This window comes from Trachymyrmex septentrionalis, unplaced genomic scaffold (assembly GCF_001594115.1).
Source record: "Trachymyrmex septentrionalis isolate Tsep2-gDNA-1 unplaced genomic scaffold, Tsep1.0 scaffold95, whole genome shotgun sequence".
NCBI lineage: Eukaryota > Metazoa > Arthropoda > Insecta > Hymenoptera > Formicidae > Trachymyrmex > Trachymyrmex septentrionalis.
Window position 1 is genome coordinate 441,829 of NW_017306139.1, and position 27,886 is coordinate 469,714.

General features: G+C 28.2%; 2 protein-coding genes across 4 annotated transcripts; both read left to right on the top strand.

Moving 5' to 3' along the window:
• The first annotated feature begins 32 nt into the window (after positions 1 to 32).
• Positions 33 to 22,896, top strand: LOC108756146 (long-chain fatty acid transport protein 4). 2 transcript variants are annotated; one of them, XM_018499748.1, is made up of 16 exons: positions 33 to 244; positions 490 to 780; positions 872 to 1,144; positions 3,574 to 3,796; positions 4,066 to 4,284; positions 11,256 to 11,722; positions 15,801 to 15,951; positions 16,631 to 16,868; positions 17,108 to 17,342; positions 17,814 to 18,015; positions 18,289 to 18,481; positions 18,730 to 18,870; positions 19,392 to 19,529; positions 21,612 to 21,769; positions 21,950 to 22,103; positions 22,442 to 22,896. In XM_018499748.1, the coding sequence occupies exons 1-16, from the start codon at positions 156 to 158 to the stop codon at positions 22,594 to 22,596; spliced, it is 3,327 nt and encodes a 1,108-aa protein (XP_018355250.1). In that variant the 5' UTR covers positions 33 to 155; the 3' UTR covers positions 22,597 to 22,896. The 2 variants fall into 2 exon arrangements, with proteins under 2 accessions (XP_018355250.1, XP_018355249.1); XM_018499747.1 differs by lacking the exons at positions 33 to 244; positions 490 to 780; positions 872 to 1,144; positions 3,574 to 3,796; positions 4,066 to 4,284 and adding an exon at positions 5,627 to 5,743.
• Positions 22,897 to 25,571: 2,675 nt separating this feature from the next.
• Positions 25,572 to 27,588, top strand: LOC108756111 (protein FAM192A). Of its 2 annotated transcripts, none has more exons than XM_018499691.1 (5): positions 25,572 to 25,793; positions 25,960 to 26,058; positions 26,440 to 26,659; positions 26,848 to 26,915; positions 26,987 to 27,588. In XM_018499691.1, the coding sequence occupies exons 1-5, from the start codon at positions 25,697 to 25,699 to the stop codon at positions 27,337 to 27,339; spliced, it is 837 nt and encodes a 278-aa protein (XP_018355193.1). In that variant the 5' UTR covers positions 25,572 to 25,696; the 3' UTR covers positions 27,340 to 27,588. The 2 variants fall into 2 exon arrangements, with proteins under 2 accessions (XP_018355193.1, XP_018355194.1); XM_018499692.1 differs by having other exon boundaries at positions 26,851 to 26,915.
• Positions 27,589 to 27,886: the final 298 nt, after the last annotated feature.

The following is a 27,886-nucleotide window of genomic DNA, read 5'->3' on the forward strand; positions in this document are numbered from 1 at the left end:
GATAATAATTGTTGCATGGAGTTGATAGCAAACGGAAACGTTTCCTTGGGAACGAGCAAACATATTGGGAATTAAGTCTTCGTGAATAATGTTTCATTGAAATTAAAAATATTGCGAATTACGATCTTTTGTCTTAAGCGAAACCACATCGCGGTATGGCGGAAATTGATATTGACGTACATCGTGTATTTTCTCCTTCTACAAGGTTTACATTGGACGCATGGCATCACAATAATCAGTTCAGGTATCAATAAGTCATGCGTGTGACATTATGCGAAAAATCCAGCTAAAATTACCATGTTCTTTGTGGAAAGCTCATCAAGTTGTGCAATTTGAGATTTCAAACGTTGCTCTATTCCGGATGTAATTAAAGAGAAAGCAAATACATTTTTAACAGTAAATTAACGCTCGCGCATCGTACATACATCCGCACTCATAATCAGACTTTTTTTTTGTCTTGATATGAAACTATAATTTTGATGAATTCAGACATCGATGTTCCGAGGCACAAAGAGAATTATCGGATCGGCTCTTAGCCGAGGCGACGCTCGCATGTGAGTCTGCCAAGGAAATTGTAAAAGCTAATAAGGAGGAAACAGATCATCGGCTGTTAGAAAAACTCAATGACATTGAATTTCGCAAAGAAGAATTGCTGCGTATAAGGAAAGACACTGCTCTGGAAATTGATGCGTTGTCTATATATAAAGATCGAATTATAAATGTACTGAAGTCCGTAAAAAGAAACGCTCTTGCAATTTGCAAAAAATGTCTCACTGCTAGGTTACTAATGTTCCCTAATTGTTAAGCAATTTGTTAAGCAAATTTCACTTTTTTTAAGCTAATTTTCTAATAAAAGAATATTTTGTCACAGAGAACGTAGATTGAGCATTGACTTGGTTTACGACGATGTCGAAATGAATCTATTGAAAGAGTGTCAGGTAATACAAGGAGCGGAAAATCTGTTGGATCGAATATTAAAAAATACTTGCGAACAAATCCGTAAATTAAAAGCCACATTATATCATATTGATCATGATCTAAAGAATAAGGAAGACAATTTACATATCGATCGTCGCAACGTAACTTTAAAAGAAACTGATTTCAATCTGAGTATTTATCATGGTACTTCGCCTCTCGACAAGTCGTGCGTAACGTTGTTGAAAAGTATCAAGTATCGTATGTAATTTACATACATTATTATCGGAATACAGTTGATAACGTTTAACCTTTAACATTCAGTAAACGAGAATAAATTAAAATGGATTAAAATTCTTTTAATGTGTACTTTAAATCCATGAAAATGGAGATTGAATGGATTGAAATAGATCCGAGCTGGCATTAGTTTAATATTCGAAAAAAAGAACACATTTATATTTAAGGGTTACAAATTTTATTCCTAAGATATTTATAATATATTTATATTATACCTGAAATTAATTACTTCAAATTGGTATTAAAAAATGCACCTTAATGGAATTCAAACAACACAGGACTTCTGGATTATGAATTTTCTACGTTACCCGCTACACCACTTCTTTAATTGGTAAATGTGTTATTTATTCTCTACTTCAATTACAACCAGCTAAACCACAAGTGCACAAAATTATATAGATATAATAAAAATATTATCATTTCATATTATCATAATAAAATATAAACAATTTACATTACTACGAGACAACATTTAAATGTCGGATAACCTAATCTCGCTTGGCCGAGATGTCGCGCACCGTGATCAGTGTAATATTCGGGCTAGTGTTCTACTTGGTTTGCGAGTATTCACGTCGATCATTCATATTACTTCTAATCAAAGAGAAATAAAAAAACATAGCTCAATTATTTTTTACGTTACTTTTTTGAACTTAGATGGATTAAAACGAAAAATGTCCTATAATTTTGAATAAGTAATTTTGATTAAGTAGCATTTATAATTTTTTTAAATATAAACTTTTTTTATTCAATCAGATTGAAAAACTGCATTTCATATTGAGAATATTGAATTCACATTGCACAGAAATGGCTGATATTATTTTTAAATTTAACTGAATTAAAAAAATTGTACTTTCTATTTATAGTTCTGAATTAAGTAGTATTCACGATGCAAGAAAAATGCTAATATTATTTTTAGATTGAAAGGCATAGATATATGCTCTATGCAATTTTTATAAATGAATAAAAATGCATTCAGGATTGAAAAGGATTCATTTTAACATTCATGAATCCGTATTTCTAAAAATTTGAATCCATTTTAATCCATTTCAATCCATTCTCATTTGCAGGGCAGCTATATACAGGAGGTGTGTGTGTGTGTGTGTGTGTGTGTGTGTTTTAATATAGCGCTATTCCTGACAAAAACTGAGTAAAAAATTCGCCTAATATTTTGCAATTTTCGTAGTTTTTTTTTAGTTATTCAATAAGCAGAATGTATAAAATCAGCACATAAAATAACTTTAAGATATCTTTAAAAATTCTTTAAGAAACATCTTTAAGATATTTCACAAAAAATACTGAAAGATATTTTAAAGTTGTCTTATGTGTTGATTTTACTCTCTTATTTTGTAATCTTTAGAAAATAATATTTCATTAACTACTGCGAAAATTTGAAAATGACTCAGGAATTTTCGATTCAGTTTTCGATCAGGAATAGTGCTGCTATATGATTAGTAGGCGCTTTTTAAGATACATCCTGTATATTGCTTTATGATATTGAGAACAACAAAGACGGATTTTTTTATTCGCGTGCTATTTATGTCCGATAATAATGATCTAAGAAAAGATGTTAAAGAAAAATAAGATATTTACATAAGATGTAAGATACTTAGTAATTATCTTATTTACATATCTACAATTGCTTTATGATATAACAAATAACAAAGGAGGATTTGATTTTTATACGTGATTAGTTAGATACGAAATTAGTTTTTGTACGTTTTTAGTTCGATAATAATGACTCAAATAGCACACAATATTTATAAAATACTTATAAAATAGTATAATTATTTAAAATGTTAATTAAAATAAATAAAAATAATTGTCATAATTGTTTTATGTGTAAATAATTAATTTATAAGACTTATTTTAAATATTTTGTAAATATTTTTGTGATCTTTGTATGATCAGATTGCACAAATCATAAACATTTATTATAAGTATTATGAAATATTTATTGTAAATGTTGTAGTAAATTCTACCAAAATACTCAATAAGATATTATCCAAGTAAAAAGTACTTATTATTAGAAATATTTATTTATATTTATCATAAATATTATATATTATATAAAATATCTAGTCTATATTTTAATAATATTTCAAATAAAGCTTTATATAAAATGTGTACAAAATATTTATATAACCACTAATAAATTTCAAAAAATAAATAATAATAATTATCATAAACATTTTGTGCTATCTGGAAATCTAAGCAAATATGTTAAAGAAAAATAAAATATTTGTATAAGATCAATTTAGCAAAATTACCTTATTTACATATCTATGATATATATACATAATTTTAATTGTATGAAATATTCAAGAATACAGAAGTCATATACAAAAGGACTGTTAAACATAGGGTAGTAATGTTAAATGAATGGGAACTCCAAACAAACAACAATGTTATTGATGCAAATAAAGAAATGAATAGTGCAAAGCAACTGCGATGTTACATTGATACGATAATTAAACAAACGATTGATGAATTAAATAACCAGAAGAATATCACAAATGAAGCTTTCAAACAACGTATTGAACAGACTCGAGAAGCCAAAACAAAACTGGAACTTCAGCACTCGGAGGTGCGTAAAAAAAATGAACGTAATAATCTACCTTTGGCACAAATCTCGATATTAATTAATTATTAATTTAAGATTTCATCAGATGACAAGTTTATGTATTTCTGTTTTCGAAATCTATAATAAAATGAAAGAAAAGTATCTCCGGTTAATTTTCGATATATAGAAAAAGTTGAATAGTCAAGGAAACTGTCGATAGAGCGATTTTATATCTTAACTCGTAAAAGTTTTGCTATTACTTATTTTGTAATTTTATTAGAATTTATTTGTAGATAATAAAACAAGTTACCGCGATGTCAAGCAATATCACATACATAAAGAAGTCGATAGCTGAGAAAGAAGGGTATATAGCTCTGGCTCATACAAGACTAGGACATCGATGTCAACGTCCAGGTATTGAACATACTCAGGATTTAGTCGAAGCCAATCTCGTAAAGGAGATACACGAGTTACGAAATGTCGTGGCAAATTTGCAGCGAATGCTTTGCGAGGTTTGTGACACTCCTTTTATACAGAATTCTAATTACAGAATTCCATTTGCAAAACCGATGTAATAAATTTTGCGCAAACAGTAATCTTCTATTATTACAGGCAGAGGCATCGCTACGTTACTTGCTCAAAACGCAAATTCAACTCGAAGAGGATATCAATGTGAAGACAAATACTTTGAAAATTGATGAGGTTGAATGCGTGACTTTACGTCAAAGTTTGGATTATCGCGCGTATTGAAATGCTAATATTATAAAACATTTATATCTTATATTCATAACATTTATAATTATGATTTTTTCATCCTTTTCATAAAAAGGATATCATCTTAAATATAATACAATAATATTATTGTATTACAATAATTTTCATAACTTAATTATATTATAATATGTTCTTTGGATCTATGAAAATTTTTAGTGACTTATACATTTTATACACAAATAAATAACATAATCAAATTAAAAGTATGACAAATAAAATAAAGTCATTGAGGCTCTCATTGAAATCACAATAAATTATTAAAATGTATGCAAAATTATTTTAATCTGAAAAGAAGAAAATCATACTTCTATAAATATTTATTATAATAAAACTTATAGTTTACTGCAAATCGGTTTTGACAATAAGTTCCTTATACATTTATGTATAAGGAATTGTGAATATAAAGATTGATCTAATGATGTCACGGAAATGAATTGTGAACGCGTCTCGCGAAAAGCGAAAGAATTAAAGTTGTTATGAAATGAGGTCATGTACCATTGTCGCTTCATCCTGCACTTTTTGTCAGCGCAATCACAGTCCTGCGTAGCTACTATCTCTTCTATCTCTCCCTCTCCTCATTGAATAAAGCGAAAACCACAAATAGGCGAATGGATAGTTTCAAGAACCGGTATACATGTGAAAGGAAGGAGGGAAGACGCTTTCATGAACGGCCAACTGACTTACCGTTGCAATTTCATTTTAGTCCGCACGCTAACAGGAATCGAATCGGTCAGTGGACGTGTCTAAGTGCTTTTAACTACACAGAAGTTTATCTTCCCTGTGGAATTTTCTCATATTTATTATCAAATCGTCAGAGACGTTACGCGGGGCAATCATTCTGCAAGAATTATTCGGTGTATGTGCGATGAGCGCGTTATAAAACGTGACTTTTGTGAATTGTTTAGATATAATTGATAATAATATATAAGAATGACAAATATCAAGAAACGTTTTTACTAAGAAAATTTTAATTTCTTAATTTTATATATTAGTCTTTGTGTTACAAATTAATCTAATTAAAAGTTAAATTAATCAAACGAATCGTAATTGGATAATTTAATATATCTCTTTCGTAAAAATAATTTTTATGAAATCAGTCTGTGTTTTTCAACATTATTATACATGGCGGATACTATATCAAAGATGTCAATTAATCATAACAATGTAATAAACGTTACACACATGGACAAAGATTGTGTAAGTATTTTCATAACAGTGTACACTTATTTTCGAATGCATTTTTATTTACTTATTTGAATTGTATGTACAAATATATAGATAAAATAGCGAGACAATTTTTAAGCAATTTAAACACTGCGTAATGTATATTCATATTTCAAACATATTTCCTCCCCCTTTTTGCATTAAAATTCATTAAAATATAATTCGCTATGACATAATTATTAATTATAATAAATAAAGTATATGTTCATAGAATGATTGTTTAATTAGATATATTTACAGATAAATCTATTTAAAAATATTACATATACGAAAATAACATTTATAAAATTTGACTATATCTTCGCAATATTAAAAATTTCTAATATCCGGGAGAAAATGTTATATATAATTGCATGTATATAATTATATAAAAAATTGACATATTTTATATAGTATTATTATACAATTATATATAATTAATTATATATAAAATATTGAGTCGGAGAAAAAGTTCTGCGGAATCTTGTTGACTTAAAATTATATACAGAATATATTCATTGCAAAATTTTCGACTATCTGACGTAAAAGCTTAAAGTTTTTTCTAAAAATTCGTTTTAAAAAAATGTTTCTACGATTTTTTGTTACAAAGTTACACGCGGATTAAATAAAAGAGCATTCTGATGTTGATTGCTCATAACTCCATTAAAAATCATCGTACCGTAATTAATAAAATAGATTTTTAAAGCTAAAACGTTGCTCTATCAAATGGTGTAATTGCCAATTTAAAAAAAAATAGAATTTATGTAGATTTGAGCTAAAAATGTGATATTACTGTTATTTTTTCCATTACGCATTATATATAAGGATAGTAATATTACATTTTTAAATCAAATTTCTATATATTTTACATTTAAAAAATTAGTATAATACTATTCAATAGAGCACGTTTCAACTTAAAAAAAATTTTTTTTTAATTGTAGTACAATAATTTTTAATGGAGTTATGAGTAATCAAAGTCAAAATGTTCCTTTTTACTTGACTCGCGAATAACTCAATAATAAAAAAATCATAGAAACATTTTTAAAAAATGATTTTGTAAGGAAAAGTTAAAGTTTGACTTTCTGTTACTAACAATCCGTCTCCTCTCTCAGTCTGTGTTAATCCGCACTACTGAACGTATATAATAATCGACACGTAATGTCTATCTTACACATCTGCGTTCCTTCTTGCTGTATATTTAAAAAGTTTTTTATTCCTTTTTGGACACGCTAGTTTGAATTTCTTACATATGATTTCTGGTGAGTTTTTATTATATATTTTTTTTATTATTTTTTATTAGATTTCCGGTATTTTAATTTATTTACGCGTAGATTTTTTTGTGATACCGAGATATTTGCCAAGATATTTTTAATACATTTGACGGTTCAATCGTACAAAAATAATGTTGAACTAAACATCAAGACTCACCCGAACTGTGAATGTTCTGAATATGCGATCATTTGCGATAATTGATTTTATTCTGCGATTTTTTCGTTATGTTAATGTCTGAAGAGGGCTCAATCCGGTAGCCAAAACTTGTAACTTTTAATCATTTTCGTAATTTCGATTCTAATTTTTACGTTATGTAATTTTATCTCTGTTAATTATAATATATATTTTTTGTTAATTTCAAAGAAATATGTTGACTCTTACTTTGCTCGTTACTTATTATTATTTGTTTTGTATAGAGTCCTTCGATTTGTTATTTATTTTTGTAAGGAAAACTTCAAACTTTCACGACATAGATAGTTGAAAATTTTCGCAATTTTTTTTAGCACGTGATACGCACAAAATAAGAAAAAAATTTTCCATTTTTTTCAGCTCATAGTTTTCTATATATAAAAATTACAAAATTCACATAAATTCAAAAAATATAGTAATTCGAAAGTAAAGATTTCAAGCTTTGAAACCCTTTTTCAAATTTAAATTTTGATCATTTTTAACGAAGTTAAATTTATATTATTGTATATATAATTTTGAACTAACAAAATACTTTTCCTCCGATCCAATATATCTATTTACATAACATTTTTTCCAATATACCTATTTACATAACATTATACACGATAAATTTTAATTGTCTAAATTTGTTGTCTAAGTTAAATCTCGTAAAAAAACTAGTATTAATTCACACATCTTTCGATTTCTTTCATTTTCTTTTATTTTATATTAAGTAATAACTTTTGAACGATTTCTATTACGATTGCATTAATCTCTGTCTAAATAAGCAAACTACTTTAATACTTGATTTGATATTCAATATTTAATGAAACACAAGATACAACTGATAAATTGACATGATTTCATTCTAGGAAACAAATTACTTTTTATATTCTTGGAGACTGAAAAATGTGCACATATATTTATATGTAAAATAAGTTAGACGACACAAACAGACGTACACAAACGGAACGTATTTTTTGTTTATTAAAATTAAGAAATACTTTTTTTCTTGATCTTTTCTTCCTTTGATGACACTTATTATGACACATATCTTATATAGATAATAAATTGTTGCCACAAAAATTTATTAGTTTATGTACTATTAGTATAAAATATTAATAGAAGTTAACATATGTATACCATACTATAAGAAAGCGATGTAAATTTGTATTATCATGCAAGTATATCAAACATAATTAAAAGTTAAAAGCATATTGTGCAAAGGAAATTTTGGAATAAAATTTACTAGAAAATTATGCATTTTTAAGTGTTCCTCTTGCTGTAATCATTGTGGCATATTTTTTATTATTTTATAAGCGTTTAAGTATAAATCTGATATTTCTATTCAGATATCAATGATAGTTATTTTCCGCTGAATCATAATTAAAACTGCAGTGGTTTGAGGTGATTTATGTAATCGGATCATGACCCTGCATATATTAACTCTAACTTCCGTGGGATAACTTGAAAGTATATTGAATGCATTGAAATAGAAATATACAATATTATCAGCTCCTATAACTTATAATTTTACTGTTTCATTTATATATATAGTAAAGTGATAAAACCCTGAAAGACTGAAAATGTAAAATAATTGCTGCAATGAAAAAGTAAATAATTAAAATTTTATTTTGATAAAATTTAATTAATTTTCTTAATTCGAAATAATACTAATAATCTATGATCTATTTCGTTTTCACTTATTATTAATATTATTCCGCATTTAAGGAAGTAAATTAAATCTTGTTGAAATAAAATTTTAATTATTTACTTTTTCATCACAGCAATTTAACATTTCTAGTCTTTCAGGATTTCATCATTTTATTATTTATTCAAACAATTTTTCAGTACATTAACACCCTTATAATATGATATTGGATTGAAGATTTAGAATTTACTTGTCAATTTAATTTAACTTGTGATATTATTGCAGTAGTTTAATTGCGTTTGATAAAGTCTGGAAAAATTTCGGCACGCAGTTTTGAATAACTACAAAAATATGATATATATGCATGTACATATATAGGATATAGATAATTCACTGTGAATCATTTGGAAGATCTAGCTTTGACCGTCATAGACTTGAATATATACTTGAGTGGTTGATTTCATGTCGGTCCTAGTAAAATCTTATTATTGTTTATTATTTATATTATATATATAATAATAAAACGATAAAAAATTATAAGTTATAGAAGCTGATAATATTGTATATTTCTATTTCGATGTATTATAAATATACTTATATTTCAAATATCTATGATATCGTTATTATTAAATATTGAACTAATATTTAATTACTTTTATATATATGTGGACGTTTCACTTAATCGATATATACTTCTTCGAAATTAAACCAAATATGAAATATACATGCATATATTAGAACATGAATCAAAATCAAATCCTATTATTAATCATTGTTTAAAAAATACCGTTTTTCACCACGAGGTAGCAGTATCGTCGTATTATTGATTATAGTACGGAATATGGAGACTTGGAGGTTTCCATTAGGTGAAATCTGCTACAAATTGTCCTCCGAATTATATAAAGCCTTCAAGTAACCTTTTATACATTCGTGCGGATATGTCAACCGTCAAGTAACTCAATACCGTGAAGGCAGCAACATTCTCGATGGCGATTCGAGCGTGACGTATTCACGCGCGGCAAACGCGATTTAAAAGAATCTTGCAAAAATGCGTGCTAGCTCCGTTTAAGACACATGCTGCGCGGAAATACGGTTCTATCTTTGTAGTAAGTATAACGTGCGACGAACGGAATAATTCAGTACAATTCGTTTCATCTGGAAATGCTCTTAACTGGAAGTGACAAGCGTTAATGATGCGGAATACACGAACTTATCGATAGCGAGAACGCTAACAAAAATTTGCAATCATCAGCTTCTAGGAAGCAACGTTAGATGGTGCCATATATCTTATTTTGACAATCGGACCTCGTCGATTAGAAAGCTGTGTCAATTATCAAAGATTAAAAGCATAGTTTCTTAATTAGAATCGAAATATTAAATTAGTATTTACGTATTTGTAACGAAAAAAAAAAAATGATACTCGATTAAAGTTTCGAGAAAGGAAAAGATCTACGTACGAAAAGAAATGTGAGAACTTGAGATACTCGAATTCGTACACGGTATATACATATATTTGTATCTTTTTTAAAATATGTAATTCGCACACTTTTTACTAGATTTAACGGTCTAAATAAACTTGAAAGGCGATAGATATTAATTAATTATCTATTGGATTGCAGTTTAGCATTTTTATAAAGGAAAGTAACAGGTATATGGTTGGTAACAGTACGATATCGGCGTGTAAAATCGGATTATTTTAGCTTAACTGGGTTATATTCTGCTAAAAATACAGTTGATAGGAGAAACTAAATTGTTAGAAAGTAGTCGGCTAAGTTAGAAACCCTGCAGTGTGCTCTAGTCAGTCAACGACTGGAAAACTTGAAAATACATGAAGCTAAGAATATTTCAAACCACAGTGGAAAGAAAAATATTTGACCTGTTTTTTTTTTTTACAAGTCTCAAATCTTTCGTAATCTACCATGATAATCGAAGACTTAATTATATTCTAGAGATAAGATGTCAACTCTTGTTTACTGACGTTGCAAAAATATATAAAAGGATAAAAAAAAATATAAAGGGATAAAAAAAATTTCACGTCAATCTTATGTATTTGATTGAATAATTATTAGTTTTGTTCCACTGGTTTCATTCTATGCGTTATGTAATAAAAAACTGTAAAACTCTTAATAAATCTAGAAGTCTCTTATCATGTGGTAATGACTTACAAGTTGAAAGGTCACATAAGGGAGTCTTCCAGCAGACATAAATCAACATAACACAAGAGTTATTCTTAGTTTCTTACTGATTATTAAACAAGGATAGAATGAACTCTTGTGTCAATTTGTGTCTGTTGCTGGAAAACTCCCAAATGCATTCTGTTTGAAACTCAATAGTTGAAAGGAAATTGTTAGATAAAGTCTTTGCTGTTTTTTCCATGTAATTACTCTTGGATCATTCATAAAGATTATGTTGCAGGATATCGAGCGCGGCGAGACCCGGTTTGTAGGGATATCCCCGGTGTCGGCGTCGACGTCCACGTCGGTCTCGGCGTTGGCATCGGCGCCGACACCGCTACATGAGAGCAGCGCCAATAGATGCGATGTCTCGAGGGCAACGTCCGGAGTGGGGCACATAGCGAATGCACCATCAGGTACGCACCAGGACGCCCAGACAACACGTGCCAGCGCGAGCGCATTGAGATCAGAAAGGGATCTCAACGCGGGTACAAGTCGTTGGAGAACGGTCGGCCGGTTTCTGCGACGTCTCACTCTCATTATGTTGCTGCTGATAGCCGCGGTTGGAGCACTGGCCGTAATAGTCATCTACATGGGTCCGGTTTATCTCGTGCAATTGCTCATAGTGATCTCCGTTGCCTACTTTGTCGCCGGTGGCCGCATGAGATGGTTTTACGTTGCCCTGAAGACAATACCACGGGATTGCAAGTGAGTTAAGGAAAATTTCTATTTTTCCAATTATTGACTTGTTTTTCAAATTATTGACTTTAACTTTGCAATTAACTAAATAATTGCTTGTTGTATAAGTCTGTTATATAAAGAATTGATCACGCATCATTAAAAAATGAGACTCTATTCAATGATTTTAATTATATCATTCATTTAGCTATTAATATACGTTCTATGGGATAAAGATTTATTTATATAATGTTAATCAATGTATTAAAGTATAAAAATTACAGCCTTGTAATTTTTATAATTGTACATAACAATAAATCTTGCTTGTGATGACATTAATCGTTAGAATTCAGACGTCGGGTAATCTTATCGAAGGCCACGCCTTTTGGAGATCTGTGGTAAAAGTAAGGAAAAATAAAAAAACTAGTCGTGAGTTTCCTTCTCATACATCGCTATGTAGCTTTAGTGACATAAAGGAACTAAGCATTGGCGTAACTCTTTATTTTCAAATTCCCTTATATTTCGACATCCCTTAATGTACACAAGATATAAAGTGTTCGTGCTGTACGTTTATTAAATCGATTTTTACAACACATCATTACATTTTTTTTTTCACCGTTTCCATAGTTTTCAAAAACCTTAAAAATTCGCGCACTTAATTGAATTTAAACTAAACTGAGCAGCTTTGTTTTTATTTTGACATTCTTTTTTTTTTATAAAATATATGAGAGAGCTAATCTTACATAAAATTTTAATTATTAAACTTTGTCTGGGGATAAGATGAATATCACTAACAATTGCTGATTTACATACAATTCAATCGGATGTATATATGACTTATGTCCGTTTCTATCAATGTACATTAGCTTTAATTTTAATTTAATTCACTCTACATTTTTTTTTAATCCTTGCAATACTAAAATAAAATGAAGAGTAAATTAGACCGAAATTGAAGTTAATTTATATTGATGGAAACATTAATAATAGTCCATTTGAAGACAAAGAGAATTGCATATGTAAACTTTGTAAGTACGTAAACAAAAAATATAATACAAAAAAATTTTATTTTGGTTTTTTTGTAATAGTTCATTTTTTATAATTTAATTTTATAAATTTATTTGACTAATAAATTGTAATATATTTTTTCTTTACTTTGCTCATAGAACTGTTTAAAATAAATATATTATAGATGGTATACATAGATAAAATGTATATATGTAGGTGATTCATAAAAAAGTTTACATTGTTATAGAAATTTACATTAATTTAATATAAATTTACATCTTTAAAGAATTACATTAAAGAAAAAACATATTTATTTGCATATTTAAAATGGAAAGCAATTTTTCTTTTATGTAAATGTAAGTAGAAATAATTAGAAGTAATTTTATCTTATAAGTATAATATACATATAATGGATTTTTATTAACTCTTTAAACGTTATGTTGTAATGGAATAGAAGATACGCGCAAAAAATTATCAGTGTCGTAAAATGCTCTCTACCTCTAACTTTCACCAGAAACTAGATATACAAGGCATATTAAAAATTAAAGCAAGAAAATAGCAGAGTAGAAATAAATCGAAAAGTAAAGCGCAGTTGGTCGAAGTAAAAAAGAGCAAAAAGTTTATTTCAACTTGTAATATTTTTTTATTTCACTTTTTTTTACATGTAAAAAAAGGCAGTTTAGAAATTGAAGCAAAGGTCATATAGCGTTTATAGTTACGATAATCACACGATTATATTGCGCACAAGTTTTGAACTTTGATATGAATATAACAAGAGTTTGTATAAACACAGATACATTTATGAATATAATCATAGAATTGTGTGTGTTGTTAATATTCTTATAAGTACATAAAATATAATTTTATTATAATACAGAAATAAAAAAAAACTTGCCTAGTTTCTTTTTAAAATATTCTGTTAAATAAACGTTGTTTAACGTTGTTTATTTACATACTATAACTTTTCTTTTATCTATGCTAACATGTATTATTAGTATTTTTATAGAAATATCGAGATACTTACTTTTTTAAGATGTTTATTTTATAATAGTGTCCATAAGAAATGGAAAGAAAAAAATGTTACGTTTTCTTTTTCTTTTTATTTATCATATACAATATGTTAATATTTCATAACAATTAAATTTTCAATGAATTCTTAATCCCAAGCAGAACAAGTCACGATAACGTCAAAATAACAAATAAAAATGAATCGGAAATGATTGAAAAATGACTTTTAATGATCATTTTGGAGTCATTTTGACATCATTTTGATATCATAATGATTTGTTGTTCTGCTTGGGATCTCACAGAAAAATTTATTGAACCTTAATCATAAAAAGTCTGAAAAAATTATAAAAATAAAAAGTTTATAACATAATATGTATTTTACTTTCGTCTCGCTTCATTCTGGAGTAAACATATTAATAGATAAATGTGTTTCGCGTGTTTGCAGTGATTTGAGTCTTTGAACATACATTTTTTTATTGTAGTTCTAATTTATAACCGTGACTATATAATCATGATTATATTAGGTTGAGTAAAAAGTCATCGCGTATTTTTTAGCTCAAAGTTGTATATACAATATCTTCGTCAATAATGAATGAAATTCAAATTTAAAAAAAGGGTTTTAAAGCTTGAAATCTCTACTTTTAAAAGCTTATCACATTTTTTAAGTTTATATGAGTTTGATAATTTTTACATACCAAAAACTACGAGCTGAAAAAGACGAAAAATTTTCTTCTCACTTTGTGGATTTGTAACGTGTCCAAAACGAATTTGAGAAAATTTTCGATTACCTATCGTGAAAGCTTGATACTTTCCCTACAAAATCGTTTTTTTTTAATATTCCTACGACTTTTGATTACTGAGTTATCGCGGATTAAATAAAAGAATTATTTTGACTTTAATTGCTCATAACTCCATTAAAAATTGTCGTATCGTATAATTTAAAAAAGAGATTTTTAAAGCTGAAACTTTACTCTATTAAGATATATTTATATTGTTGGTAAGAAAGTAATTGCGGTTTTTACTGATAGATGTCTTTTAAAAAAACACGATGACTTTTTACTTAACCTAATAGATCTGACTATTGTCATGGTCATGGTCATGGCTGTGGCCGTGGTTGAGATCTAGGTTTCGGTCATGGCCATGATTAAAACATATTCAATGCCTTTTGCAATTTACAATATGAAAAGTTAAAGAAAATTCGTTATGGTCTAATTATTTAAATTATCAATTCATATTATTTTAATAAGACAGCAATATTATTAAATGTATTCTTAGGAAATAAACATATATGTAGACGTGCCAAAGCATGAGACTAATGTAAAGGATTTAAGAGTGATAACAAAAAGGATTTATTTCATGAACGTATGCTTGGAAAGTACAATAATATAATAACAAAAAATAATTTAAATCAGACTTTTAAACTTTAAAATAATAAATAACAATAAGATTAAGGCTAATGAGAGTTACAAAGAAATTTGGTAAAATAGAACAATAGGAATTAGGTAATTGTTGCGCAAAATAAACAACGTGAATATAACACAAAACTCTTTATTAGAGAACCCACTAGCGGGTTATCTAAGAAATACTTATACACATTTCTTTTTGCGCGACTCTCTCATATTACAATAATATAAAATAAGGAATATTCTTTTCTCTCACTTTCTTATAACTTGTTAGCTGTTCTTCCGCAGTACTGCTAAGTGAACGTAGCATCCTCTTTTCTTGACCTCGAGAGCATATAACGGAATTTCTTAGTTGGTCATTCAATGTAATCGTCCATATCGACAAACACTATGCGTGTTTTATTATTGAGTCAATCAAGAATTATAGAATAAATATAATGCAACATATCAAATAAAATAATACAGGCACTATAAATATTTAAAATTTATATCGCCTTTTATATCTAAATAAAATTTGATATAAAATAATTAAACTCTTTCAGTGGATATATTGCTTTTTCATTTCAAACATTATTAACATATAAACTTTAAGAGTTATTCTTAAGCAATAGACTAAATAGCATATCTTCTTCACAAGAACGAATAATTCAATTGGAACTTGTTTTTCTCGAGCACTTTTTATATTTTTCCAGAGGACTTATAGGATATATTAGAATGTTGCGGTCAGTACACGGTCACGGAAGAAAAAATAGAAACGTCGCCGATATATTTAGACAACATGTCAATCGTCATCCTAATAAAATCTGCTTAATATTTGAAGATCAAGAATGGACTTTTCAACAGGTAGCACTTATTTTTACAAAAAAAGTACACTATTTTTATTCGTAGACTATATTTTATTCAATAAAGACACTTCAAATTTAATTGATCCTTCTCAAAGAGATTTAAATGTACATATATATGTGTATGTATGTGTGTATGTATGTATGTATGTATGTATATAATAAAATTACCGACGCCTTAAATGATTCTGAAATTGGCAAATTTATAAGAATTCGATTAATTCTTTTCCACGCTTTACTCGAAGATTTTTATCAAAGCACAATTTGTTGATTATTTTAATTATATATAAATACATTATATTTCTAAGAATATATGATTTGAATTTGTAAATTACATAAATTTTCTAAATCGTCATTTCGTTGTAATATTCTATGTAATGTTTCACAACTTGCAATGTCAATTTTAATTTTTAATGACTGATTTTCTGGCTTCATTCGGATATAAAGTCTTTTGTCACATATTTATATTATACTATTAAGTATACTCGTATATGATTCTATGATCGGTATTCATAATCGATTTTTATATCTAAGACCGTATTTAATATGTACATTTTTATCGAAATGTCATAGATTGATTAAAGCATATTAACATTTTAATAAGCATATTACGTAAGATGATTGTAAGATAAGATCGTAAGAACAGACTGAATACTCACCTATTAATGTTTTCTGAACAGATAGAAGATTTTAGTAACAAAATTGCGACGATATTTAAAACACATGGTTATAAAAAAGGAGACGCAATTGCTTTACTATTGGAGAATCGACCGGAATTTATTGCGATTTGGTTAGGTTTAAATAAACTCGGTGTGATAACTTCTTTGATTAATACCAATTTGCGTAAGAGCAGTCTCTTGCATTGCATCAATATTGCAAAGTGTCAAGCACTTATATATGGCACCGAGTTTTTTGATGGTAAGAATACTAATCAATAATTATAATTTAATAATGAAATAAAATTTATTTCAATTTATTCACAGAGAAAAAATTTGTTTCTTTCCTTCTTTACAATTATTATCTATTTTACGTTAGAACCGAAGAATACAAAAATAATGTCTAAGCGTAGAATTGATTTTTTTCATTAATCATTTCTCTTGAACAGTTTTTCAGATATTTCGACAATTATTAATTCTAATAAAAGCTATTAATTCCAGCTGTGACAGACATCGCCTCGTCATTAGATGCTAAATTAACGTTGTACAGATTCGGAAATCACCCGAATGCAATGTCAGTTGGATTAAAAGAAAAAGATTTGAATACCTTGTTGTTGGACACACCGGCTGTGCCACCAGGAATACAAGAAAAAAGTGGTTATCACGATAAACTTTTGTACATTTACACTAGTGGTACTACAGGTCTTCCTAAGGCAGCTGTTATTACAAACTCAAGGTAGATATGTTACACATAAGTTTTTTTGGCTTTTTTTCTATAAAAACGTTATAGAGTTTATGATGTGTTTCAAAAAGAATTTTGATTATGTGGAAAATAGTTTTTCCACACAGAAAGACGGCGCTATCTTAAATCTTGTTAAGAAAATATTTTGAAAAGAAAAAAATGAAAAGATTTCTAAAAGAATTTTTTTTAACGCAAGCTTGTAAAATTTCTATCTAAAATTTTCGAAAACTTTTCAAAATTAAAAAATAAAATGATAGTTTTAGGAGAATAGGTGCATCCAGAAGCACTAACGAACACAGCGAGCTTTTGCTAAGCGCTCAGTGAGCTTTTGTATCTGTTTGGTTTATATTTTTAGTTCTAACGGAATATTCCAATCAGATGCAAGAGCTTACTGAACGTTCAGTGAGCAATCGTGCACTTAATGAAATAGATAGTATATATATATATCATATATATCTTTTGCAGATACATCTTTATTACGAGTTCAGTACATTATATGGGAACTTTACGTGATTCTGATAGAGTATACACACCTTTGCCTTTATATCATACAGCGGGAGGAATAATGGCTGTAGGGCTAGCCTTAATATACGGACATACGACAGTGATTAGGAAGAAGTTTAGTGCTAGCGCATATTTTGCTGATTGTATTAAATATAAATGCACTGTAAGTATAAGTTTCTATTAATTTAATTGCTTGTTAATCTTAGATGTTAGATGAGATAGTTTTTGATAATTTATTCTACACAGCTTAACGCAAAATTAATAGATATTCTTTATATTTTTATTTGAAATGAATTGTATTGCTTTCTTTTTGCTTTGATTTTTGTTACATACTAATGAAACTAAAGTTGCATAAGTTATATCATAAGTGCATATTATTAATAAGTTGCATAAGTTATATCATTTATATCTTAGATAAAATTTTGGAAAATATTAGGTTGGTCAATACATAGGGGAAATGTGTCGATATATTCTGGCAGTTTCATCTAAAAAAGAGGATCAGGAACATAATATTAGATTAATTTTCGGTAATGGATTAAGACCGCAGATATGGGACGAATTTGTAAAACGATTCAAAATTCCACAAGTGCTGGAATTTTATGGTGCAACTGAAGGCAATGCTAATGTCAGTAAGTACAAAATACTTAGTTTAATATTTTGCTCTTTGTACGTCAGTATACATAAAGTACTATATAAATATAAGATCAATTCATATTTGATGTTATTCAGCATTGTTTCAATCTTAACAAAACAATTTTGGTCAGATTTTATTACATAAGCCATAATGTTGAGCATTAATGTTATTTTTATAATATATGAGTTTTAAAAAATATAAAGATAAATCTAACTATAGAAATGTTTTAAAAAATGTTTTTAGTGAACATTGACAACAAAGTGGGAGCAATAGGTTTTTTTTCAAGAATTATACCATCGGTATATCCCGTATCTCTGATTAAAGTAAATGAGGATGGAGAACCTATACGCAATTCTAAAGGATTGTGTCAAGTCTGTGAACCAAGTAAGCTGATTGGACAAGATCAATTGATTTAATATTGATTAATAATATTTAAAATTCTGGCGAAAATGCACATAGATTTATTTACATAAGTAATATATATAATTGATATTTTTGCTATTTGTGCTAAAATCTTGTACACTGTATAAAATATACTGTATAAATTTTAATTAAGAAGATTTTAATATTGTGTTTTAACAAATATATTTAAAATTGGATATTGAGATTGTTTAAAAATTGGGAATAATCAAAGCGGATGGTGTGTGCGCGCTCTCTTTTTCTCAATCTTCAGATTATTTTATAATAAATATTAAGTAGAAAAATAAGATGTTTAATCTAATTTTATTTGATATCTAACATTTTAGTAATTATTATTACATGCAACAATTTTAAAATAGAAGAGTAATTTTTTCTTAAAAGTTCAAATAAGTAAAAATTTTGTCAATCAATATAATTGCTCGCGTTATTCTTTCTAATATTTTAAAACTTAATCGTTAACATAAATCAAATCTTTCATTTAATAGATGAACCTGGTGCGTTTATTGGAAAAATCTCACCAAATAACCCAACCAGGGCATTTTTAGGATACGTGGACAAAAAAGCATCTGAGAAAAAAGTGATTCATAATGTTTTTACAAAAGGCGACTCTGCCTTTTTATCAGGTATGTATAAAAAAATTTAACAATAAGATTGGAACAAGACCGTTTATGTTAAATACATTACTTTAAATATTAGGTGTAGTAAAAAGAAATCTATTATTTTTCCAATAGATGGCTTTAGTAATCTGTATCTCGCGTTGTATAAGTGCGATCGGATTACGCCAAATGGCGTTAGAAAGATAAGATTTCGTACTAAAAAAACTTCTCAGACAGTTTTGTGATTGCTTGAGTCAGTATTGTTTGAGCGCGTGTCAAAGATGGACACCAACAAAGAGAAAATACGCCATATTTTACAGTTTTTCTTCGATAAAGGCGAAAACGCAAGCCAAACGGCTGAAAATGTGAATAGTGTTTATGGTCCTGATACTGTAACAGTCAATATCGCGCAATTTTGGTTTCGTCGATTCCGTTCCGGTAATTTTGATGTCAAAGATGCACCACGCTCTGGAAGGCCAATTGTCGAAAATGTCGATAAAATAATGGAAGTCGTCGAGTCCGACCGTCATGTAAGCACTGTTTCGATTGCCCAGGAGCTAAACATTGCACAAAAAACCGTTTGGAACCATTTAAATAAGACTGGATACAAAAAGAAGCTCGATGTATGGGTGCCACACGAGTTAACGCAAAAAAACTCATGGACCGTATTTCCATCTGCGAATCGCTGCTGAATCGCAACAAAATCGACCCATTTCTGAAACGAATAGTTACTGGTGATGAAAAGTGGGTCACTTACGACAACGTCAAGCGAAAACGGTCGTGGTCGAATCGCGATGAGCCGGCGCAAACGGTGGCCAAGCCAGGATTGACGATCAGGAAGGTTTTGCTGTGTGTTTGGTGGGATTGGCAGGGAATCATCTACTATGAGCTGCTCCCCTACGGCCAAACTCTTAATTCGGACCTGTACTGTCAACAATTGGATCGTCTGAAAGAAGCAATCAGAAGCGGCCCAGAAGCGGCCAGCTTTGGCCAATAGGAGAGGAATTGTGTTCCATCAAGACAACGCCAGGCCACATACATCGATAGTGACTCGCCAGAAGCTCCGGGAGCTTGGTTGGGAGCTTGGGGGTTCTTATGCATCCACCTTATAGTCCGGACCTGGCACCAAGTGATTACCACCTGTTCCTGTCTATGGCGAATGATTTTGCTGGTGAAAAATTCGCCTCAAGAGAAGCTTGTGAAAATCGACTGTCCCAGTTTTTTGCCAATAGGGACGAGGGTTTCTATGAGAGAGGCATAATGAAATTATCTTCAAAATGGCAATAAGTTATCGAACAAAACGGTGCATATTTGACCTAAATCGGATCATTCTAACTATGCTAAATAAAGCCTTCAATTTAATGCAAAAATAATAGATTTCTTTTTACTACACCATACGAAGCGACATTACGGTCTGAATGTTAAGATGTTAAACTATTATATACAAATAAATTAATTTCAGAAATGATAACTGCGTGCCGACATAGTTGTTGGACTTTCAACGCAATTAATCTGAAATATTAATAATCCCCCTAAATTTAATCTTAAAAAACTCTAATAAACTTATTGCCAGAAAGTCTCCGGTAATGGCTTTGGTCGCTCGCACGGAATGCAAAAGATCCGGGTTTGACTCCCGGCCGAGGCAATATTTTTCGCAATAAGTTTATTACAGTTTTTTAAGATTAAATTTGAGAAATTTGGGGGATTATTAATATTTCACACACAAATTGATTGCGTTGAAAGTCTGATAATTATATCGGCACGCAATTATCATTTCTGAAATTAATTCATTTAAATGAATATATATAATAACAATCAACATATCTTAACATTCAGATCGTAGTGGCGCTTCATATTTAAAGTAATGTATTTAAAAAATTTAATATCTATTATTTATTAAGTATATTAAAACGCTAACTTTGTAACTATTTGGAATATAATTATTTCAAATATTTCTATTAATTTAAATTTTTTAACAAAAGAAGAAAGTCGTACATGTTTTTTACGAGCTGTTCAATTATATCGATAATATAACAGAACTGTTAATATAACAGAATTTGTTAAAATTGAGTTAAACAATTTTGTGAATATAATTGTAATTTTATTTAGGGGACATTCTTGTTGCCGATGAATGGGGCTATTTGTACTTCAAGGACAGAACAGGAGACACATTCCGATGGAAGGGAGAAAATGTATCGACTTCCGAAATTGAAGCCATTATTAGTAATTTTATTAATTATCGAGATTGCATAGTATACGGTGTGGAGGTAATAATTATTTCATTTTCGTTTTTCAAATAGTTTTCTGTAAGAAAAATAATTTATGTATATTTATACTGTTACACTAGCATGTTGATACAAAAAAATCTTAATAAACTGAATTAACGTAAGACTTACAATATTTTGTATAAACATGATTTAGTAGTAAATAATAATGATTATCGACAGATCAAAGGTACTGAAGGCAAAGCAGGAATGGCAGCAATTTACGATGCAGATGGAACATTGGATATAAATAAATTAACTATTGATATTCAAGAACAATTACCTGCTTACGCCAGGCCGCAATTTATCAGAATTTTGACGAAAATTGATCTCACAGGTATATGTTTATGTATAGATATATAAATATACTCGATATTTTTGCTGTTCATGTTGCAGTCTATAAGTTGTACAAACTTTAATTAATGAAATTACAATGTGTGTTTCAAAAAATATGCTTATGAAATATGTATTAAATATGAGTGTAAGTATTGAAAATAAGCATTGAATATTATTAGCTAATATAAAATAAATAATATATTAAGAGAGAAATTAGAGAACAGCTAAATTATGAAGTGCACTTGATTTTGTATGTATTTTCGAAATACACATGAAGCGAATATGTTAATACATTAAACTAACAATAAGTTACACTAGATAATTATTCACGGTTTGCAGGAACATTCAAACTGAAAAAGAAAGATCTTCAGGAGGAAGGATATAATTCGTACAAAGTTGAAGACAAATTATATTATTTAAATGCAAAGCTTGGTTATCAATTACTAACATCAGAAGTTTATGATCAAATTCAACAAGGAAAAATCAAGTTTTAATAGATATTTTCTGAACAAATACAAACTATATATGACAATGATATATTTTACAAAGCACTAGGTATACATAGACAATTATTACGAATGAATCTTAGAGACCTGATTAACTTGAAAAGTAAAGTGACTACGGTATCCCAGCACTCAAGCGGAATTATATTGCATCAGTTTATTTTCAGTAGGTTATTATTTACAAATAGTCATACTTGCATCAAGTTTTTTTCCGTTTATTGAATTTGCAGACACGGTATGGTGACAATATATACATAGAAATTGAAGGGATCTATTTTAAATATGAAAAAGGTGAATGTTAAAAATTTAGAATTTAGTTAGAAGCAGTTAAGGTAAAATATAATATATAAAAAAGTAAAATATTATAATACCTAGACGTAGCTAAAAAGTTAAAATTGTTCATACAAATAAATCTCTCTATTTAAATATATAGTTAATATTTAACAAAATATTTTTGTCCAAAAATATTTTAATTTTATATGTAAGTGTTAAATATAACTTAATTCCCATTTTATAAATTATGACAATCTTAGTGTTTTAATATAGTATTTTTTTTTAATGTTTCATGTTTATTTAACTTTTTAGTTATGTCTAGATTATAATATTTTTAATTTGATGTGATTCATGTTAATATTTGTATTATTTTATAAAAAAGTTGAAAATATAATGAATTTTTCTTATGTAAATGATAGTTTGTTTATTTATTCCAAAAAGTTTGCAAGAAATATGTGATAAATATATTGTATTTTTTTTAAATTAAAATACTCAATTTATAAAAGATTAATATAAACATTTTTTAATAAATAACTAAAACAATATAAAATACTTAATGAATTTTACATATTCTTTAAAATGGCACGATGTCATTAGTTTTACACTGATTATTACATATCTATGCGCGCGTGTAAACAATGTAACAATTATAGATTTTAATAATTAATCTAATAATTCAAATATTTGACTTTACCTTTCGAGCATTTTGAATGATTTTAGCCATCTAGAGTTCGTTGTGTTCGTGAATTGTTCGTACTAAAGAGAAACCTGAGAGAGGCCATGTCGGCTCTCGTAAGCCATCAAATATCAGTAATCTTATTAGGACGGGTGTGCATCCCGAATCTTTCAAACTACTTACTATAGTAATAATTTGGGTAGCATGTCAATTACAATTATCATTTTTATCACATCTGTAATATAATAAAATATGTATAAAATGTAATATATTAAAATTCGCGAGAAAATGTATTCTGCCACATCACTAAAAATCATCTCTTATTAAAAATAAACAGATAGAATGATTTCTTTATGGAATAGTGGTTTTATGAAGGAATATATTTAATAATAATAGAATACATGCGTTATTGTAATTTTTTATGGATATAAAAATTTCTTGGATACCAACTGTTCGAGATAAGCCGAATTCGATAAAACAACGGGATTTTAAAGAACTATACTTTTATACTGAAAAATTTATTATATAAAATTTAACAATTTTTATTTAAAAAAATTTTTAATTATTAATATCTTAATTTTTAATTATTAATAATCCCGCTAATATGAGAGTACTCATTCGACTTATCTCGAATTTTTTATTCACACATTTTTAACTAAATTCATGTAATCACGATAACATTGTTAAAAGAATATAAACTATTTTGGTAAAAATCTGAGTCTCGACGAAAGATAAAAATTTATTAAATATAATCTTATAATATCTGCATATATTTTATCATAGGAAAGTATATATACATATAAATTAATAATTAATAATATTCTGTAATTGCGGAATGTCCAATACCTAAAAATGATTTTAAAAATAACGTTTAGAGAATTCAAATATTCAATTCAAATATTATAAAAGAATAGCAAGACGTCAATCTTTTATTAAAAATATTGTGTACACTACACGGATTTTGTATAATATAAAGTTCCCGGAAAAAATGTTTTATATATAGTTACATATAATTATGTACAAAATATATCCATATATATATATATACTAACTATAAAATATTTTTTCCGGGTTATTATAAACTGATAATCACTTTTATTGTAACACAATTAAACTAAGATATTCATGAGCTGCGTGAATGCGTAAAAAATCGATTCATTATTATGTCGACAATTAAACGGTTGGCGCGCGGCCTTGGGGAGGAGATGATACTTCACATTTCTTTTTGAAATGTAATCGCGATAAATATATAATACGAATTGTCGCACTTTTAACTTACTAAAAACTTATATAAAATATTTAAAAAGAAAAAGTCAGAAAAAGAACGTTTTTTTTCATTCTTAAAATTCAACAATTTTTATTTACATATGTAAGACCTTTACATGTAAAGACCGACACGAGCTGACATCCTTACGAAAGTTGGCGTCTTTGTGAATATTGAAGTAGTTAAGAGTTAAAAACTGAAAATATTGTACTAATTCTATGATTTATTAGTTTAGTGGACGTATTTATGCATTTAGAACTCAATAATATTCGATTTTTCTTTAAAATTATGATTTCAGTGCTATCATTAAAGTTTGATTATTAACAGAGGTGATAACTGCAGAGAAAAAGTTGTAATTTTTCTGCAATATATAGAATATTATAGCTTTACAAGTATGCATATTTATTACATTTATGTAATAAAAAATCATGAATTTAATAATGTATAAGCCAAATATTTATGTTAATAATAACAAATTTACATCAATTGTTGATAATGTCAGCGTTCTTCAATTATCCGGGCCCTTGGGGCCATTTTTATACCTCTGAAAAATTTGACAGTCTTTAATAGTATCTCGTTGGTGATAGTAAGCACCTTTCTGTCCTGAAGATTTAGTACAGCAACGAACCACATCTACTTTTAACGATACGATTTTATCGATAGTGTCAGAAAATGTATGTAGTTACATAGTTCTAAAATTTAAAATGGATGTATTGGCGATAGTGTACAGGCAATTCGACAGTAACAGGAAAAAGGCCGGCATGGCCTCTCTCAGGTTTCTCTCTGGTTGTATTTAATTTATCGAGACGTGTAGGAAAAAAACATTTGCGAGTGCTGTGGATTGTTTTTTATCAAGACATTATTTATAAACAGTGAAAATGAGCTCGGGTTTCATATCGGAAGCTGAAATCGCCGAACAACGGCGAATGCGACAGGAGGAATGGGAACGCGTACGGACTGCTGATCAGCCTACAGGTTAGCTTTAGCGTTCTGTCTACATATTTATACAGCCACTCCTACGGGATTGTATTCAAATTGAGGATTAGGCATTGCATTATGACATTTATTAAAATAAATTCATGAATTTTGAGTGTTTACGAATAATAATTGATAAGTGTCTCGTTTATCTAACGATTTATAGAGGCTCCAGAGGAATCTTATGATCCTAGATCCTTGTATGAGAGATTACAGGAACAGAAAAATAAAAGAGATATAGAGTATGAAGAAGCTCACAAACTAAGTAAGTGAAAAAGTGAAATTGATTTTATTTGAATTATGAATCTATAATAAATTCAATATTCTCATTTATGTATATGCGTGTGTGATCCCTAATGTAGTAAATTCATTTATGTTATTTTAATATTGAAGATATAAATAATGGAATTAATAATCTTTTTCTTTATATGTTTTTTTTTAAATAAATTTGTCCTGTTCTTTTTTTGCTATGTATATAAATTAATAATATTTGTGCTAATGATTTAAAAATGAATGAAAATTATATAAACATTATCGAAATATCAGTATTTTTAACTACAAAATTTCGAATGCTTAATTCTATTGTTGACATTTAAAATGATATTCTAAAAACATTTTGATATATACACATATATTCTTTTTCTAGAAAACATGATCAAAGGATTGGATGATGATGAAGTAGAATTTTTGGACTTGGTTGATAGAACTAAGATGGAAGAAGAACGTAAAAAGAATCTTGAGGAAGAAAAAGAAATGCGTGATTTTAAAGCTGCAGTTGCTTCTCTTCAAGAACAGAAATTAAATGAAAAATTAAAGCAAGAATTGAAGAACCCACCTGTTAGCAGTAAAAATGCTGCCTGTGGAAGGTACTGTATAAGAGGCAAATTAAAATATAATATGACAATATAATATTATAATATGTTATTATAATATTATAACACCACAGATGATTCTCTGAAAGCTGTGATATTGAATAAAATTCAAGTCCAGAGATCAATTCTGAAATATATTTAATAATATAATGAAATTTTACTCAACTTTAATTATATTTTAGTAGTCGCACTTCGCAGTTAAAATTACCTGCAGGCGTCGTATTGAAACGACCTGATAAACAAAAACAAGGTAAAGTTTTAAAAATATTTTATGAAAAAGTTGAACAATATTCTATATTTATTATTTAATTGTTTATGCAGAAGAAGCACTTAAAGGAATAAAAAGAAAATTGTCTCCATCCAAAGATAATACTGATATTAGCAAAAAGAAAGAGCCACATACATCTTGTGAGTCAGCTGCACGCGATTCTTTTCTTTCTAGTCCCGAATCAGATAAACAAAACGATAAAGCTACACCAAATCAAGTAAATACAAATTACATGCATAGCGGACTCAAATGTATCGGTATATTACCTGGTCTTGGAACATATAATAACTCTAGTGATAGTGATTGTAGTTCTGATACAGATCAGGAAACAGAACCAAACCCTACCATTTATGATATGTTAGGTCGAAAAATAAAATCATTGAAAGATAAAGAAGAAAAGAGCTGAATGATATCTGTAAATACATATGTATATGCACGTGTCTGTACGAGTGTATGTATGTATGTATGTACGTATGTCTGTATGACAAGATAATATTTGTGAATATAAAAAAAAAAAATTATCATTATGCCTCAATTGATTATATTCGAACATAATTGTCTAATTTTTGTCTGCTAGAATTTTCTCCTTAAATTTAGAGAGAGAGAGAAAGAGAGAGAGAGAGAGAGAGAGAGAGAGAGAGATATTCATGGTTAAACATTCATGCATGTTAATTTTAATAATCGCATTGATTATTTATTTTATCATAATTTCAAATTTTATGTACATATAATCTAATGGCATAATAGAAAGATTGATGTTAAATATATCGAAAAATTTGATTTACCAAGTAAATAAATAATTATATATAAGATTATGTATGTTTATACTTTTCCTTACTCACTCTCGACAATTTTTTTCTATTTATCAAATATTTCGAATTTTATATTTTTCAGAAAAAAGAAACGAAAAAGGCCCTTCTTTTGCGCCAACCAATCTCGAAGCGTTACTTTTA

Bases quoted from the DNA above. Each gene is read 5' to 3' on its own strand.
- LOC108756146 (XM_018499748.1), top strand. From the start codon at position 156: ATGGCGGAAATTGATATTGACGTACATCGTGTATTTTCTCCTTCTACA. The intron at 4,285-11,255 runs GTTTGTGACACT...ATTATGTTGCAG, and splicing joins TGCAGCGAATGCTTTGCGAG to GATATCGAGCGCGGCGAGAC. The intron at 18,016-18,288 runs GTAAGTATAAGT...GGAAAATATTAG, and splicing joins GTATTAAATATAAATGCACT to GTTGGTCAATACATAGGGGA.
- LOC108756111 (XM_018499691.1), top strand. From the start codon at position 25,697: ATGAGCTCGGGTTTCATATCGGAAGCTGAAATCGCCGAACAACGGCGA. The intron at 26,660-26,847 runs GTACTGTATAAG...ATTATATTTTAG, and splicing joins AAAAATGCTGCCTGTGGAAG to TAGTCGCACTTCGCAGTTAA. The intron at 26,916-26,986 runs GTAAAGTTTTAA...TTGTTTATGCAG, and splicing joins ACCTGATAAACAAAAACAAG to AAGAAGCACTTAAAGGAATA.